This window comes from Euprymna scolopes, chromosome 33 (genome assembly GCF_053919585.1).
Source record: "Euprymna scolopes isolate OS-2025 chromosome 33, ASM5391958v1, whole genome shotgun sequence".
Lineage (NCBI taxonomy): Eukaryota > Metazoa > Mollusca > Cephalopoda > Sepiida > Sepiolidae > Euprymna > Euprymna scolopes.
The window spans coordinates 4011888-4029672 of NC_136514.1; the positions used below are offsets into that span (position 1 = coordinate 4011888).

A 17785-nucleotide genomic window follows, 5' to 3' on the forward strand; every position below is an offset into this window, starting at 1 on the left:
CAATTTTTCTATGTTCACAATGTTAAAATCTTTTTGTATTTTATCTCACATATGTAAAAATAAATTCTCTTTGAAAAAAAGTAAAAGTAAAATGGAATGAAAATTTCAAAATGAAAATTAAAATATTGTAAGTTTAAATGTGTTTGAAATTTTTTTATGAATAGACATTCAAAAAATTTTTTTTTTCTTTACATTCACAATAAAATGTGAGGTTCATTTTTTTCATTCAAAAGACGCAAAATTTACGTTGATTTTTCATTAAAAAACAAATACGAATAAAAATATTGATTAATAAAAGTTAAAATATTTTATTCTTTATAAATTGTTACGTGTGTAAAACATAGAAAAAAGAAAAAATTTCATTGATTAAAATAAAATATTTTTAAATTTGAAAAAGAAAAAAAAAAAAAGGCAAATAACAAAACTATGTTAAAATTTTAAAATTAAATTTAATTGAATTATAAAATTAAAAAAAAGGTAAAAATTTGTACGTTTTATTGTTCTGCATTTATTAAAATATATTTTCTTAATATAAACAAATGTGTTCTTGTTTCGATGTATAATCTGTGTTGTCTACATTTTTTTTTAGGTCCATGCAACAAAACAATTTCTTATCTGTGAATAACAAGGTGTCTCTTCAGGTTGCTTTTCACTTTATCACAATGAAAAAGTTTCTCTCCACTGTGAATACGCATGTGTTTTTGAAGGTTGTCTTTTCGTGAAAGTTTTTGTGAACAAACATCACAATGAAACGGTTTCTCTCCACTGTGAATACGCATGTGTTTGTTTAGGTCGCTTTTCTGTGAAAATTTTTGTGAACAAACATCACAATGAAACGGTTTCTCTCCACTGTGAATACGCATGTGTTGTTGAAGGTTGCATTTCACTGAAAATTTTTGTGAACAAACATCACAATGAAACGGTTTCTCTCCACTGTGAATACGCATGTGTTTTTGAAGGTTGCTTTTCACTGAAAATTTTTGTGAACAAACATCACAATGAAACGGTTTCTCTCCACTGTGAATACGCATGTGTTGTTGAAGGTGTGGTTTCTGTGAAAATTTTTGTGAACAAACATCACAATGAAATGGTTTCTCTCCACTGTGAATACGCATGTGTCTGTTTAGGTCGCCTTTCAGTGAAAATCTCTTCAAACAAACTTCACACTGAAATGGCCTCTTGCTGTAATTCACATTGCATTCTTTAATGTTTTGTTTTTCGGTTAATGTCTTGAAATTTGCATCTGTGAAAAACAAAAATATTCTCTTGTATTCACCAATTTCACAAATAATTAAGTTTTTAATTTTGTTTTTACGAAAATATAAACATTTTACAATTAGACTTTTACGCATATTTGATTGGATCAATATTTTTCATTTTTTCAATTGTTATGATTTATTTCTTAAATATTTCATGTCTATCTTGTTAAAACTAATTACAAATCATTTTGTGTTAAACAATAAAATATTAATATTGTTCATAATATTTAAAGAATTTGATATTAAATACATTAACTTATTAACATTTTTTACTTTAAATCTCAATTATTTTTTTTTCATTATTAAAAACGTAATTTTTTATTTCTACTTGATGTTGGGAATGCACACACGTACGTCTTTTCAATAATTTCTTAGACTATCATTTAAAGTCAATCTTCTGGAATCAACTTTCGCTAAAATATCAACATATTTTTTTTTATGGATTAAAATTGAAATAAAATCTCAATAATAAAATTCTATAAAAAATATCAAGACATTTTTGTAGAAAATACCTGGAATTGTGGTTCGAGTAACTTTATTTTTGTCCTGTTTCTTTGATGAAGAAGAGATACCCATATGTCTGGCATAGTCATCACCATACCAAACCAGTAATTCCTCGTCTTTTGACACACGTCTTAACGTCTTGTAAAAAACTTCATCGAGAAATTGGAAAGCGAAAAGATTTTGTTCATTTTCATTTCTTGCACAATTCACAAATCGCATCCAATTTGAAATCTTTGGGTTTTGGGCATCAATGAAATGGCTTGCTTTACCAGCATCACTGTAAATCTAAAAACAAAACAAAAATAATGGGGGGGGGGTTATTTCAGTTAGAATTACAATAAAATATAAACATTTTTTTATACTTCAGTTTTTGTATTATATTTGCGGTACACAATTAAATATTTGCAATCACTTTTAATCAACAAAGATCATTTTTTTAACTTGAAATGATATGGATGAAACATAAAACACAAAAAGTTTCACTTACTTGCCAACTGTATCCTGACAACTGAGCCTTTCCTTCATCTCGGATTATCTCCCCTCTGTAAGGTCCGAATCTGGCCCGATCAGGTATAGGCTCCGTGGCAAATACTCCAAGGCCAGCATTGGGTATACTTGATTTTTTAATAACAACACAATTGGGAGCCGTCTTCTCTGCATATTTTGATGTGTGTTGTTTTACCTGATAAATGAAACACAAATTCTTGTAATATCGTCAGGATTTCAAATGAAGGGGACACAAACGAAGGTGGGAGGCCATACTGGAAAGGAACATCAAGACAGAAACCACTCACCTCCGTGTCTGTAATGATAACCAGTGGACCGTGGATGGGGCAATTATGTACGTATTCTTCTTTACAATCTTCACAAACTGAAAATATGAAATGTCTATATATAAATAAATTTATATAATATATATGTGTGTGTGTCCTGTTTCTTCCTCTCTCAATTTTTAATTCTACTTTCCTATAATCATTCTCAAAAGAAATTTGAAATTTCACATTTAATTTAAATTGTTTTTACATACAGACGCAACAAGATAAAAGTTTAAAAATTCAAAAATTTGAGAATATGAAATAATTTCAAGAACTTTTCCCGTTCTTCAAATGAAATTCAATGTCAAAGTCACAATTCTTTAAAAAAAATGTATATACTTACATATGAAAGAATCTTCGGGCAAAATTTCTAATTGCATGCATGTTGTCGGCTTTTCACGTAAAATTCTTGTTGCACATGGAATCGATTTAACCAACGTTCGTTTCGGAAACTTAATACAAATTAAAAAATTTCTTATTGAAAACTTATAAAAAATAAAAATTAAATTATTAAAATTTCATAAAAATAAAAAAATTATTAAAATTTCATAAAAATTTAAAAATTCATTGATTTATGGTTGTTTACAAAATTAATTTCCACATAAAAAAGACGGAGGATGAATATCAACTTTTCATCATTTTAATTTTAAAAAATGAATTCATTAAGAATTTAAATTTGAAATCGTTACCTTCAGAATTTCTGTTTTAATTTTCTTGACAGAAACTTTGGCTGAAAAATAATCGATTATTAAATTTTTTTATATTAAAATTTAAGTTTTTTGTAGTCTCAAATTTGACTATTTTATCGTTTTATTAAACGTGATTATGTTGAATGCATTCTTTGCGATTTACATTTTTTAAAAAAATATTTCTTGTTTTATCGAAATACGGAAATTTATTAAAAAAAATTACAATTAATGGTGATTTTTTTTATTTATATTTTTTTTCATCGAAAGTGAAGAAATCTTTATAGACTAAACAAATTATAAAAAAGAAAAATGTGTAAAAATTTCAAATTAGCAGATGATCCTCATTTCATATTTAATTAATGCGAAAAATTTTAAATAAAATAAAAAATACCAGTCAATGGTTTTTTCTTTTTATAACTTGGCAACCATTCCGCATCATCATCTTCTTTTTCTTCATCTTCCTTTTCAAGTTTTTTTTCCATTCTTTTCTTTTCCTTCGCAGATTTCATAAAATTTGGTTTTTCAGGAAAACAACCTGGAAATTGAAACACAATTCAGATTGGAAAATCAAATAAAAAGTTGTGATATATATATATGTGTGTGATGTGTGTGTGTGTGTTTTATATCAAATTGATGATTGGATTTAATTTTAATAAATGTTTAAAATTAAATTTCATTTATTCAAAAATAGCTGCACATTCACAGTATGTTCTTTTTTAAATGATCTAAGAATTTTTTCTAATCATTAAATTAAAAAATGTTAATAAAAAAAATTGAACTATTGTTTACATTTAATAATCAAAAATTTTTTTTTTTATAACATTTGATAAAAATAATTTTAATTTTATCTACAATTTCATTTAACTATCCAAAAAAAATTATACATATGTATCCAAACATTATGAAAAACGATGAGGTAGTAAAAAAAAAATAACTGAAGAATTACAAATGGAAGTAAATAATTTGTAACTTTTCCATTTTTATAAATTGTAATACGTTAATATTTAAGTATTTCTGACATTCCAATTAAGCAAATATTGATTTTAGTTGAAATTAACACAAATATCAATAAATACTTTTTAAATCATTTTTTTTTTCCGAATATTGTTTATTATATTGTAGTTGCAGCCATTATTTTATTACCAACACAACAAATGATTAGTGAGACAGCAAAGTTTTGTCAGCTTAAATGCTATTTATGTCTGACTTTACAATATTTGCTTGAAACAATAGAAAATATGAAGAAAAAAGGCCGGAGTTGTACAACCATCACCTTTGCGTAATTTTTATACTGATAGATTTTTCGAATTTTTTTCACTGGATTATTATTGATTGGACACAAATTAACCAGATTATGAAAAAAAAAAAAAAAAAAAATCATTATTTCGACATTTTAAAGGGGTGCTCACTTTTTAGTTACAACGTTCTGGTAAATCAGTCACCGATTTTGTAACCAATAAAAACGAAAGTCCCATGTTGACAAAGCAATGTATCGGGAGGCGTACAATATGAAAATTGACAACGGGATGGAAAATTACGAAACATTTCTCCAGTATGTTAGTTAAATTTATAATACTTAATACTCCTTGGGAGTTGAGTTCCATGGCGACCAGCAAAAAAAAAAAAAAAAAAAAAAAAAAAAGAAAACACTGACGAATAACGGGGTTCGGGGTCGCTGACAATGAATCTGATATTCAAACCCGTCGCAAATTTACCGTTTGCATGGTATTAACCCCTGAACCCTCTCACTATTTTGTGCCAACTATGCGTTCGCGCATAGTAGCGACCCCCCCCCCCTGCACCGCCAATGAAAACAGAATTTTTGTGAAAAATTAAACAGTTCTTCTGCTCGGTGTATGTCGGCGCGTTACTTACGGAAAAACGGTGAATTAAACTGCAGAAGCACCTGTTAAATGTTGTACGCGTTTTATAATTGAATAACCCCCTCCCAAAAAATAAAAACGCTTTTGTAGACAGACCGCTCGTGAATTTTTATCGACTTTGTTTTACTGTTTATGAATATTGAAATAAAAGACATTACTACACATTTATTAATAATATCTCACTTTTAATCACTTTTAGGGAACTCTAATCGCGACCAGTACCCAGATTCGTTCTCAGCAACCCTGAAAACCTCAAAAAATAAAAATTTTTGGTCGATGTTCTGTTGTCGTTAAAGTAAACATTTACCCGTTAAATTTTTATGCAGTTTCAATGGAACTCAACGCCCAAATGCTTAATTAAAAAAACAAAAAACACAAAATCAAAAATCACTTTTCATCAAACGAAAAACTAAATAAGTACAAAAAAAAAAAAAGAAAAAAAAAAAAAAATTTACATAAAAAACAAGAAAAGTCATGTTCATTCTATTTTTTCTTGGAGCAACAAAATAAATATTTCTGACTTACAAATGCTGATGTTTTTATTTCGGTTTTTATTGGTTACAAAATGGGTGACCGATTTACCAGAACGTTGTAACTAAAAAGTGAGCACCCCTTTCAAATGTCGAAAAGTTTTGTTTTTTTTGTTTTGTTTTTTTAATTTTTTTTATCATAATCTGGTTAATTAGTGTCCAATCAATAATAATGCAATGAATTTTTGTTTAAAAAACCTATCAGTATAGAAATTACGCAGGGGGGGGTGATGGTTATACAACTCTGCCGAAAAAAAAAGCAATAATTCCAATCTTTTTACCGATTATTAAAAGAGCTTCGTAGTTGCTTCGCATATTTTGCAACGTTTTCTTTTCATATTCCGACATTTCAATATCAATAAATACTTTTTAAATCATTTTTTTTTTCCGAATATTGTTTATTATATTGTAGTTGCAGCCATTATTTTATTACCAACACAACAAATGATTAGTGAGACAGCAAAGTTTTGTCAGTTTAAATGCTATTTATGTCTGACTTTACAATATTTGCTTGAAACGAAAGAAAATGTGAAAAAAAAAGCAATAATTCCAATCTTTTTTACCCATCATTAAAAGAGCTTCGTAGTTGCTTCGCATATTTCGCAACGTTTTCTTTTCATATTCCGACATTTCTTTTAATTCGTCGGCCGTGAAAAATGGTTCAATGCTTTCAGAAATGTTGCTGGCGTCAATTTGGAAATTATTTTTTAAACAATTCATATTCGTAAAACTGAAAGATAAATTACAAATTCATGCAAAGAAAAATTCAATTATTTAAAAAATAAATTATACAAAATAAAAAAAAATGAAAATTTTTTCGGAGTTAACCTATTCAAGTTAGCAATGTTAAAAAAAACAATTATAGGTAAATGTGTACTTTAGCGGCGTAAATTATTAGACAAATAAAAATTCATGAAAATGTCTGCGTGTCTGTCTGTGTACATTTCCCTACCCAATAACTCTGTCAATTCTAAATCTACAGATTCGAAATTTGATATAGAGGGTACTGAGATTTGGGAAAATCGATGTGATTGGTTTTCGGACAGAAATTTGGCGATTAAGGGGTCAAAGTTCAACGATTTGACCTTTGAGAACTCTACCAAACTCCTCCGACAATTTTGGGTCTAAACACGTGAAATTTTAGATATAGGTTCCTTGGACATGGATCTAACTTAACTCGATTTGAGCCTAAAACAATAAATGTTAAGGGATCATAATAGAAGTCAAAGTTTTTAAAAAATTGACCGTTTTTTTTTTTTTTTGCTCAGCATACACCTCCAAATACCCGGGCAACGCCGGGCTGAAATGCTAGTTTTTATATAAAACATTATAAGACCCTAAAGCTGAAATAAAACCAGAAAAAAAATCATTTTTATTTGACTAAATGCACAACAATCGAAACCACTGTATTTAAAATTTGGCCTTTCTAAGGTTTGACAGACTGGCCTTTTTAAGGCCAAATTTGGCCTTTTTTTTATGCTTTTTCATGAACTGTTTTTGGCTTTTTGAAATGAAATGCGTAAATAAAAAGAAAATCCTTGCGCATACGTCATTGTAACATAAGGAGCTCCATTAAATTGTCTTTACGCAAAAAATTTAAATAAAAACAAAGCTAAATGCGTGAAATTTGGCAAAAAAAAAAAAAGGTTGGCCTTTTTTGGCCATGTTTGTTTTTGAGCGCAAAATCAACTTTTTAAAAAGATTCTTTTTCCCTCATCAAAGTTTGCTTTTAAATATTTCTTAATGGACATGACAATATAAACTTAACTTGTTCTGTGCAATTAATCAAACAGTAAAAAAATAGACTCATTTTTAACTGAATATTTCATTTTTTTTTTTTTTAGTGAACCTGGTACTCCTGCAGTATTTTACCCACCGATTTCACGATCTTAGCCGAGCGTTGACGGTGCAAGAACGCTAAAAGTATGTGAATAGCAACAACATTACAAAGAAAGGTATTATTATACAAACACCGTGACAGCGTTAGGGTTAGGGTTAGGATTAGGGTTAGGGTTTAGGGTTAGGGTTGGGGTTAGGGTTAGGGTTAATTCGCTGTCACGGTGTTTGTATAGTTTTACCCAAAGAAAAGATATTACACACACACAACAAAATGGATAAAATTAATACAAAAAATTTGGATAAAATAAATCACAAACACTTACCGTAAGTTTTTTTTAAAGTAAAATAAATTTATTTTGTTGAATATTTTTTTTTTTTTGGTTCATTTTGTTTTCCGATAGAGGATGTGGAAAGAAGCTCCTTCCCAACCGGGTAGGCTTCCGCGATTTGATTTATTATGGAGACAAAAGGGTTGTGTCCAAATTTTTGTCTCCACATAAATTCGCATAAATATGTTTCCAACAACTCCCGTTTTTTTTTTTTTTTTTATCGCTAAATTAAATAGCTTAAATGAAAGGCTGTGTATTTTTACTTTGAACAATAAAATAACTGAAATGAAACGCTATGTGTGTAATTCCAATGAAAATTATCCGTCTGCTGCGCGTTCGTTTGAAGAGCCCTGATTGGCTGATAGAGTATCGTACCGCTCGCCATGTTCCGGCGTTTTCCGACGGATGTCGATCAACGCTCGGCTAAGATCGTGAAATCGGTGGGTAAAATACTGCAGGAGTACCATTTTCGTTAAATAATGCAAATTAATCGATTTAAAAAAAAAAATAAATAAATAAAATGAACAATTACAGAACAATTCCAGAGAATTACTTTACTTATTTTTCCAATACTCCAAAACATATCGTTAAAATAAGAAAATTGAAAACCTAAAAGTTAGAAAAATAAAAATTGTAATTTACGAATAAAAAAAAAGCAAAATATTTTTGGCGGGAAATTCCTCTCCAGCCAAAAAATGTTTCATTTTTTATTTATTTGGATTTGTGTGGAAAATTTCTTGTAGTTATTTTTATTTTTTTTAATTTTTACATCAAAATTGTTAAATCATTAAATAAAAAAAAAAGTAAATCAAGAAATTTATTAATCAATTAAAAAAAGCTTCATCCTCCCTAAATTATATTTAAAAAATATTAACATTTTCTTTAGGAGAGGAAGAGGCTTCCTTCAGTTTTTTTTTTTTTTAATCTTTGGCGGGAGAGTCGTTTTGATTTTTTTTTTACTTCAAAATTGTTAAATTAAGAAATTTTACAATCGACAGAGGTACGAAAAAGTGATCAAAAATTCAAATCTATATATCTATAAAAGTGAAAATGTCTGTCCGTCTGTGTACATTTTCCTACCAAATAACTGTCAATTTTCGGTCTACAGACTCGAAATTTGGCATAAGGGGTATTCAGATTTGGAAAATCTTTTTAATCGGTTTTTGGCCAGAAATTTTGCTGTTAAGGGGTCAAAGTTCAACGATTTGACCGTTGAGAACTCTACCAAACTCCTCCGCCAATTTTGGGTCTAAACACTTGAAATTTTAGATATAGATTACTTGGACAGGGATCTAACTTTATAATTCTATTTGAGCCCAAAACAATAAATGTTAAGTTTAAAATAAAAAATGACGTCTACGGTCTCTACCAACTTTCTCTATGTTAGTTAAGGAAGACTATTATATAGAAAGGCATTACCGTACATATTCACAATTTTTTAATATATACAAAAGCACATAAAGTTATTAACAGTACATAGGGCCCGAGCAAAGCCGGGCGGAACTGCTAGTATAACAAATAAATGTCAACAAAGTTTCTCTTTGGGGAAAGTTTTTTGTGTTTTTTTTTTGTGATTTTATTCATTTTAAAACGTTTCTCCCCTCAATATTTAAAAAATAGAATTTATTTTCATTTGGAGGAAGGGTTTTTTTTAAAACTCTATCTCTTTCAGTATTTTCTTTAATTTTCTATTTTTGGGCGATTAGAGAGACTCTCAATGCAGTTTAGCCTTCAAAAAGAAGATTTAAAAGAAATAAATAAATTCGCGAAATTTGGCCGAAATAAGTCGTTGGTTCTAAAATGGGGGATCGATTTACGAGAACGTTGTATTAAAAAACGGAAAACCACTTAAAAATATTGAATTTTTTGATAAGCTGGTTGATTATTGACCATTCGATAATAATAATCCGCTGAAAAATATTGAAAAATGATTTTTAAAAATAGAGGGGGGGGTAAAAATTCTTGAGATCCGACACATTTCTTTAATGAAAAAAAATTAATTAAATTTTTAAAATGAATAAAAATATGAAGTCAAATACTTACATTCAGGAACAAAAAAAAATCTTTTTAAAATAATTTTGATGAAATGAAAAACAATTTTTAGTCGATCGATGAAATTATGCTTTCGAATGAATTAAAATTTAATAACGATTTTTATTTATACAAACTGAACTTTAGCCGACGTTTTCCGGGATTTTTTTTAAAGGTTCATTTTTTTATTTTTGTTCCGCCCATTTTTTTTTTCTTTTCTTTTCCTTTTGTTGTTCTTCTTTCTTTTTTTCTTTCGTTTATTTTACTTTTTCTTTTCTTCATTTTGTTTGCTTTTTAAATAAAAAAAAATTAGCTCCGCCCATTTTTTCTTTTTTTTCTTTTCCCTTTTTTATGTCGTTTTTCATTTTTGAAATTAAATAAAAAACTGTGGCAAATTTTTAAGATTAAAACGTTTTATCTATTTTTATAAAAGCATTTTTACTTTCAAAAACCAGAAATAAATGCTTCCAAATTTCAATAATTAATCGATTAATACGAAATAAAATAAAAATCATTCATACTTGGTTTCCATCTTAAGATTTTTCTTTAAAATGACTTCTAAATGTTTTCGAGTATGCTGAAAACGAATATCACATTGAAACTTTCCGCAAATAAGTAGTTTTTCGGAGATTAAGCAATGTAATTGCTTATGTTATCGCCGATGGCCATCTTGGTAAGCGTGTATGAGTGTGCTATAAGCATGTTTTTGTTGCGCGCGCGTCAAAAAATATGCGTACATAAATGGCCACCATATATCGCATCAGGAATAAGGGTGCTAAATATCCCGAAAACTACTTGTTTGCGGTAAATTTAAATGCTATATTCGTTTTAAGCATACCCGAAAACCTATAAAAGTCGTCACTATAAAAGTGAGTGCATTGTGTAATTCCAATTTGTTTATATTAAATTAAAGAAACATTAAATTCTATACCCAACTCACCTAATTTTAACGTGTAAAAATGTTTTGTAAATTTTTTCGGTATTTGTGAAGAAGCCCGTGATGTTCTGGGGTGTCGCCAAAATGGAACGGAAAAGGTAATTTCGTTCCGGTGCAATAATACACGTTTCTAATTGAACACACGACAAAGAAATCTAGCGTAAATGAGAAAATAAATGGCATCAATATTTTAATTTATTCACAAAATAATATTTTAAATAAAAACAAAAGGAAATTTTAAACAATGAATTATATACACAGAAAACAGATTTTTTTTTTTTTTAATATTTAAAACGGAAAAAAAAGTCAAATTTATTATTTTTTAATTTAACGGGGAAAATTAAATGCAATTTTTGCTTTTTAGTAGAATGAAACGAAGGAAAAAAAGTCACAATCATTTGTTTTTAATTTAACGGGGAAAATTCAATGTGTGTGTGTATATATATATATATATAAGAGCAAATAGTTAATAAAACATGTTAAAAAACACTTTGGAAAAAGAGTTAAAAACATATATAATTCGAAAAGAAGACACTAAATAAGTGGATAGTCCTTAATCCGCGGAGTTTCGAATACTTTCCTTCTCATCAGAGGGTAGGAATTAGCAAAATGCAGGATGGGATTTTGCTTGCAAAAGTATTTGATGGAACTGCAAGTAAGTCAAAGATCTTACTTGATAACAAAGTGAAACAGGGGGAATAGGGTGAAGAAAAAGTTGATTTCACATGAATGGATAGTCTGGTGAAAGGTAAAGTATCCAATGACGGTAAAATCCAAAAATGTAAATCCAAGAAAGTTAGTTAAATTTCCATTGGCACAAGTAAAATCCAAGGGAATCACGTAATTAGAAGATGGTCCAAAATAATCCAGAAGGCCGAAATCTGTGGAATAATTCACAAATAGGTACAAGGAAAAGAGAAAAGAAATCCAATAATAATATTAAAAGAAAATTAAGTAATGTGGTAAACTTGGTTGCAGAGGCAAGGTGTACTTAAAAAATGAGTGAAGAAGAAGAAGAGAGAAAAAAATGAGTGAAGAAAAAAAAAGATTGAATGGTCATTGAATAAAATATAAAATAGAAAAGCAAATGTAAAAATGACCCAGACAAGATGACGTTAAAAGGCGCATAAAATAAAGGGCAAAAAAAGAGGTGAACTGAAATATAAAGGTTATTACTTAAGAAAAATATCAGCAGGAGTTATTAAAAGACACTAAAAAAAAAACAAATTTAAGGGAAGAGAATGGCCAGTATCTGCAAATTTCGGATAAAGCAAGTAAATGCATATAGTAAAATATATGTGAATATACATACAGGATATGAATGTGTAGGTAGATTGATATATTTGATAGATAGGAATATTTAAACACTAAAACGGAAATTAAGATAAAAACACCGGCCAAACGAAGAAAAAATAAAGAATCAAAATAAAGGATTATTAAGTTATAAAGTATTAAGAAAGTATGCAGAAAAACCGATAATGTTAAAGAAAAATTATATATATCTGAAAGGTTAAAGTAATAGCTATGTAATTTCAAAATTACCATAATTAAATTTGGACTTATGTTTACAGAAAGAGACCAGTTCGTTTTTAGAATTTATTATATTGTTACTTTGAGGGGAAGTAATTATAGTTATAGCTTTGGTTGTGCAGAGGTGACATGACTTAGAGCCTGGAGTATAAGACTTAACTTTTTTTTATGATAGTCCATTTGATTGAGAAGGGGGCATTATTAGAATTAAGTTTTTTAATTAAAGTGGTTAGAGAAGTTCCTTGGTTATTATTAGAATTATGGTTGTCAGAAGGAGAAATGTGGTTTGATATTCTTTTCTTAATTAATGTTGAAGTAGCGCCGATATATGTACGTACTTTATTATAAATTTGAGGTCTGAAATTAATATTAATTTGCTGATTTGTATTAGGGAAATAGTTTGAATTGTGTTCAACAAAGGGTGGGACAATGATTGTACAAGGACTGTTTTGGAGGGGATAATGAGTGTTGTTAGTGTTAGGATGCCTGTTAGGGGAAATATTATTCACATTAATATTATTATTACTATTATTATTATTATCATTATTGCTAGTTGTATGATTGTAGATGGAGGGGCTGCTCGAGTGGTATATTGGATTAGTAACTATATCAGATGGAGGATGGGAAGAAGATAACTTGAAGATAAAATATTAGTGTCTGTTATGGGAGGATTGTGTGGGAGCTCAGTAATTGTGCATGAATATACATATGTATACATATATATACATATACATATATATACATATATATACATATACATACATATATATATACATACATATATATATACATATACATATATATATACATACATATATACATATACATATATATATACATATACATACATATATATAGACATATACATACATATATATACATATATATACATATACATATATATATAGACATATATATATATATATACATTATATATATATTATATTGGTACATAGAGGCCTGATGATTTGTTCACCTAACAGATTGGACGCCGAACTCGATAAGATCAGGGAAATATTCATCAATAATGGTTATCCTGTTGACCTTATTGATGACTGTATTTTCAAAAAGGTTGCGGATTTTAAATCCTCTAAAAAGTTTGGACCTTTGAAATGCCCGGTTTATTTAAAATTACCGTGGATTGGGAAAAAGAGTAATAGACTTTCCAAACAGATTCGCAGAAGTATTTATGACTGCTTTTATTCTGTGTCCTTGCGTTTGGTATATACTACGAGACCTGCAATTCCTTCTTTTCGCAAGGATAGTTTGCCTTACATCCAAAATAGCAATATTGTATATCAATTCAAATGCCAGTGCGATGCTGGTTATGTTGAGTGAACATCCTTGCATCTTTTGACTCGTATAAACCAGCATGTTCCATCGAAGATCAGACAAGGGAGGATGGGGTCTAAAATTTATATAAGAAATCTGTCTCCAACTCTAAATTCTCATATAATTGAGGTTTCTTTTTTCGTCAAGATTTTCAAGCTGTTTAAGAAGTAATCGCTTAAAAAAGTAAGATCTTATTTGGTAAATGTTACCTTACATTAGAACAGAACATCGACCACTCTAATTTGTTTTTTTAGGGGTATTCGAGGTCGCTGACAACGAATCTGATAATCAAACTCACCGCAAATTTACCGTTTGCATGGTATGAACCCCTAGACCATGGGACTATTTTATGCCATTTCACCGCCTTCGGTAGTGTTTTTCTTACATGATACGTTCGCGTGCGAAAGGGCGTCGTAGGCATGCCGGAATCTTTAAGCGGTCATTTCAAAGAAAGTTTGAGTTTGTTTTACTGTACACATAGATTTGAAAAAGTTGTCACAAAACAAATATAGAACAAATAAATGTTATCAAAGGCAAGATAATTACTTTTCTATCTAACTGGGTATGTTTTTAGTGTTTTTATTCAATGTAGCATGTTTAGTCAGCTCGAAAACCATACAGTGTTTACCGATGTATTGGAAAATTTAAAATGGTGGCCGACTCTTTCTCTGAGACGGTAAGTTTGGGAAAATGAGTTATAAATTTAAAAAAAAAAACGTCAAAATACTGTTAAAACTCCGCCTATGTCACGGTAACATATATTGAGTGAGTTTCTAACAGTATTTTGTCTGTTTTTTTTTATTTATAACTCATTTTCCCAAACTTACCGCCTCAAAGAGAGAATCAGCCGCCATTTTAAATTTTCCAATACATTGGTAAACACTGTATGTTTTTCGAGCTGAAATGTTTTTGGTTTTGTTTCTATATTAAAGAAAAATTCAAATTTACTTTTTAATGTATCTAAATTTGAAATCATAACATTTTGTACCTAAAAAAATGTAGTTTTTATTCATATTATTTTTTTATTTTGTTTTAAATTCTGGAAAAAAAAATCAAAACAAATCATAAAAAAAAACAGAAATTCCCGTGTAAATATCCGGAAAACAACTCGTTTGCGAAAAATTAAAATACAATATTCGTTTTTAACACAGAACCTGCAAAATTCTTAATTTTAAAGGTGATTGTTAAGATGGAAAGTAAATAAAAAGTTACCAAAAGCCTAAATTCAATCCAGGTAGGTAGAAGAGTAACTTACTTTGTTTTTGATAACATTTAGGTACTTATTTAACTTATTTTATAAAACACCTGTAACTTTCGACATCCTTCTCTCTGTTTCTTAAAACAAAAGAAAAAAAAAACCTTTGAACCAAACCATAGCTGGAGAGGTCCATTGAATCGATAGCTGGAGAGGAAATACGAAACGTATATAAAACAAACAGAAAGAAAGTAATTTAATCTTTTTATTTTTTTATATTTAACTGGGTTTGCAAGTAAAAGTTTTCCTGATTCAAACATTTAGGCTCAATCTGAGACCCAACGGGTCACATTTTCTTTGTTTAATTTAATAATTAAAATTTTCTTTTCTTAATAAAATTTAACTTTAAAAATAATAAAAAGAGGGAGATAGAGAAAAAGAAAAAAAAAGAAAGAAAAAAGGGCGGATAAAAAATAAATCGTTATTTGCGCCTTTGGTAACATTTATTTTTTGTTTTTTGTTGTGTTTTCTTTTTTCGCCGATGTTCCTATTTACAATGCCTCCCCACAGGACAGAGTTAGACACCAGGGTCATTTTTTAACGTGGAGAAAAGGAACAAAAATTAAAATTGTCTCAGTCGTGAAGGATTTCCCTCCACTGACAGAGAACAAGAAATGGGAGTGAACTACACTGTGATCTTGTCCCGAATACCAAGTTCGCCAATGTTGGATATTGTCTAAAATCCATGAAAATTCTTATCAAATTTTCGGTACTTATGCACTTTTGTTACCGTGCTGAAATAATAACGTTATTATTTTGAAATTTTCATTTTATTTAATGATTGAAATTTTTTAATGCAAAACTATTAAAACATTCATATTTTAACTATAATTTCATAAAAAATTGGTTTCATTAATAATTTAATGACCCAATGATATAATATTATATATATTAATAATTAAATTTAACTTTAAAAAAAAAAGAAGAAAAAAGCTTTCCAAATAATTTTATTTTTGAGTGAATAAAATGTTTTCAAAATAAAAATCGCGAAATTTAATTTGCGCGGGATTTTTATTTATTTATTTATTTTTTTACTTTCAATTTTTTTTTTCCTCAAACAAAAAAACATTTACGAATAAGAAATAAAATTTATTTTTATGTAGAAACTTATTTGATTTCATTCTAAATTTTTCACAAATTAAAAAAAAATAGGATATTTAGTTTAAATATAATTCTCTTTTTAATAAAATTGCTTAATTGAATACGTTAACTCCGAAGAGGCGGATTTTTAGTTTTTAGGGTTTTTTTTTGTAGAAAATGAATTGATTTTTTTATTATTACCTAAATGTAAACAAATAATTTTTTTTATAGTTTTAATTTTTCATCGATAGATTTTTATATTTTGTATAATTTATTGAATTTTTTTTTGACAACTTTTTCGAATCTATGTGTATACAGTAATACAAACCCATAAACTCTTTAAAATACGTTGAGGGTTTGTATTACTGTACACATAGATTCGAAAAAGTTGTCAAAAACAAATATATAACAAATAAATGTTATCAAAGGCAAGATAAGTTACTTTTCTACCAAACTGGATATATTTTTCGTGTTTTTATTCAATGTAACATGTTTATTCAGCTCTAAAACCATACAGTATTTATCGATGTATTGGAACATTCAAGATGGCGTCTTATTCTCTCTTTAACACGGTAAGTGTGGGAAAAGATGTTATAAATAAAAATCCGGATAAAATACTGCTAAAAACTCGCTCAATATATGTTACCGTGACATAGGTTGACATATATTCGGCGGGTTTTTAATAGTATTTTGTATAGTTTTTTTTTATTTATAACACCTTTTTCCATACTTACGGTGTTAAAGAAGGTGTGAGACGCCATCTTGAATTTTCGAATGCATACATCGGTAAACACTGTATGTTTTTCGAGTTGAATAAATGTGTTACAAAAACACAAAAAATATATCCAGTTTGGCAGAATGTTGCACTCGACATTACTTGAACAAAAAATGTCCGAAAATTAAAGAAAATACTGAGATATAGTTTTAAAACGAGAAAATAAATTTGTATATTTTTAGGTAATTATAATGCACATCTCATAATATTTTAAAAAATATTTTTACATGTTTACTGTTTTAAAATATTAACTTGACTTTTCTAAGTTTTCTACCTAGCTTTGTAAGTTTTTGGTGTTTAAACTTATTTTAAAGAGTTTATTTAGTTAAAAAAGAAATAACAAGTAATGTCGCACTCAACATTACTTAATAAATAATTTTGAACAAAAAATGTCCGAAAATTAAAGAAAATACTGAGGTAAATATAGTTTTAAAATGAGCCTCCCCCACCTCAAAAAGAAAATAAATTTGTATATTTTTAAGTATTGCACAAGTGCCCCCGAAATGACTTTTAAACGATACCCTCCCCTCCCCATGTTAAGAATGGCTTTCGAAATAATAACGTTATTATTTCAGCGCGGTACCAAAATTACATAAGACCATGTTTTCTTTTTTGTTGTTTTGTAATAACACAAGAATTATTTAAACTGAATTAATTCTTCTAAATAAATTAAAGGATACTCTAACTTAACTTCTAAATCTGACCCCCAAGATCGCCATGGGCATAGAATATGTGCCTATATTAAAGATGGCTTTCCATGTGGTAGGGACATCTCCAGGGAAGATCCTAACTTACCCTATATGTGTTTCCGGGTTGCTTTAGCTCACACTACTGCATTTATATTTACTCTCTATCGCCCCCACAACAGCGGAGTTACTATCTTTAAAAGCATATCTGAGAAAATTGACCAAGTCCTACCTGCTTATCCTTCAGCTAACATTCACGTATGTGGAGACTTCAATGTTCACAACGTCGAATGGTTGACCCACTCAAACAA

At 28.6% G+C, this 17785-nt stretch overlaps 1 protein-coding gene and 1 long non-coding RNA gene across 3 annotated transcripts in view; one reads left to right on the forward strand and one right to left on the reverse strand.

Moving 5' to 3' along the window:
• Positions 1 to 284: 284 nt before the first annotated feature.
• LOC145258103 (histone-lysine N-methyltransferase PRDM9-like) lies at positions 285 to 10024 on the reverse strand. 2 transcript variants are annotated; one of them, XM_080115844.1, is made up of 9 exons: positions 9892 to 10024; positions 6244 to 6410; positions 3659 to 3802; positions 3268 to 3308; positions 2922 to 3030; positions 2558 to 2634; positions 2251 to 2445; positions 1772 to 2048; positions 285 to 1243 (listed from the first exon to the last, which is right to left on the reverse strand). In XM_080115844.1, the coding sequence occupies exons 2-9, from the start codon at positions 6398 to 6400 to the stop codon at positions 612 to 614; spliced, it is 1632 nt and encodes a 543-aa protein (XP_079971970.1). In that variant the 5' UTR covers positions 6401 to 6410; positions 9892 to 10024; the 3' UTR covers positions 285 to 611. The 2 variants fall into 2 exon arrangements, with proteins under 2 accessions (XP_079971970.1, XP_079971971.1); XM_080115845.1 differs by lacking the exons at positions 6244 to 6410; positions 9892 to 10024 and adding an exon at positions 5962 to 6025.
• LOC145258104 (uncharacterized) overlaps positions 7760 to 17785 on the forward strand; it is a 52557-nt gene continuing 42531 nt past the window's right edge. The window contains exon 1 of the long non-coding RNA XR_013864045.1: positions 7760 to 7843. This is a non-coding gene — a long non-coding RNA (uncharacterized LOC145258104). The remainder of the gene's footprint in view (positions 7844 to 17785) is intronic.

Excerpts from the sequence above, each read along its gene's own strand:
- LOC145258103 (XM_080115844.1), bottom strand. The coding sequence starts at position 6,400 with ATGAATTGTTTAAAAAATAATTTCCAAATTGACGCCAGCAACATTTCT. Across the intron at positions 3,803-6,243 it reads CGAAGCTCTTTTAATGATGG|GTTGTTTTCCTGAAAAACCA; the intron begins GTAAAAAAGATT and ends TTCAATTTCCAG. Across the intron at positions 3,309-3,658 it reads AAAGAAAAAACCATTGACTG|CCAAAGTTTCTGTCAAGAAA; the intron begins GTATTTTTTATT and ends ATTATTTTTCAG.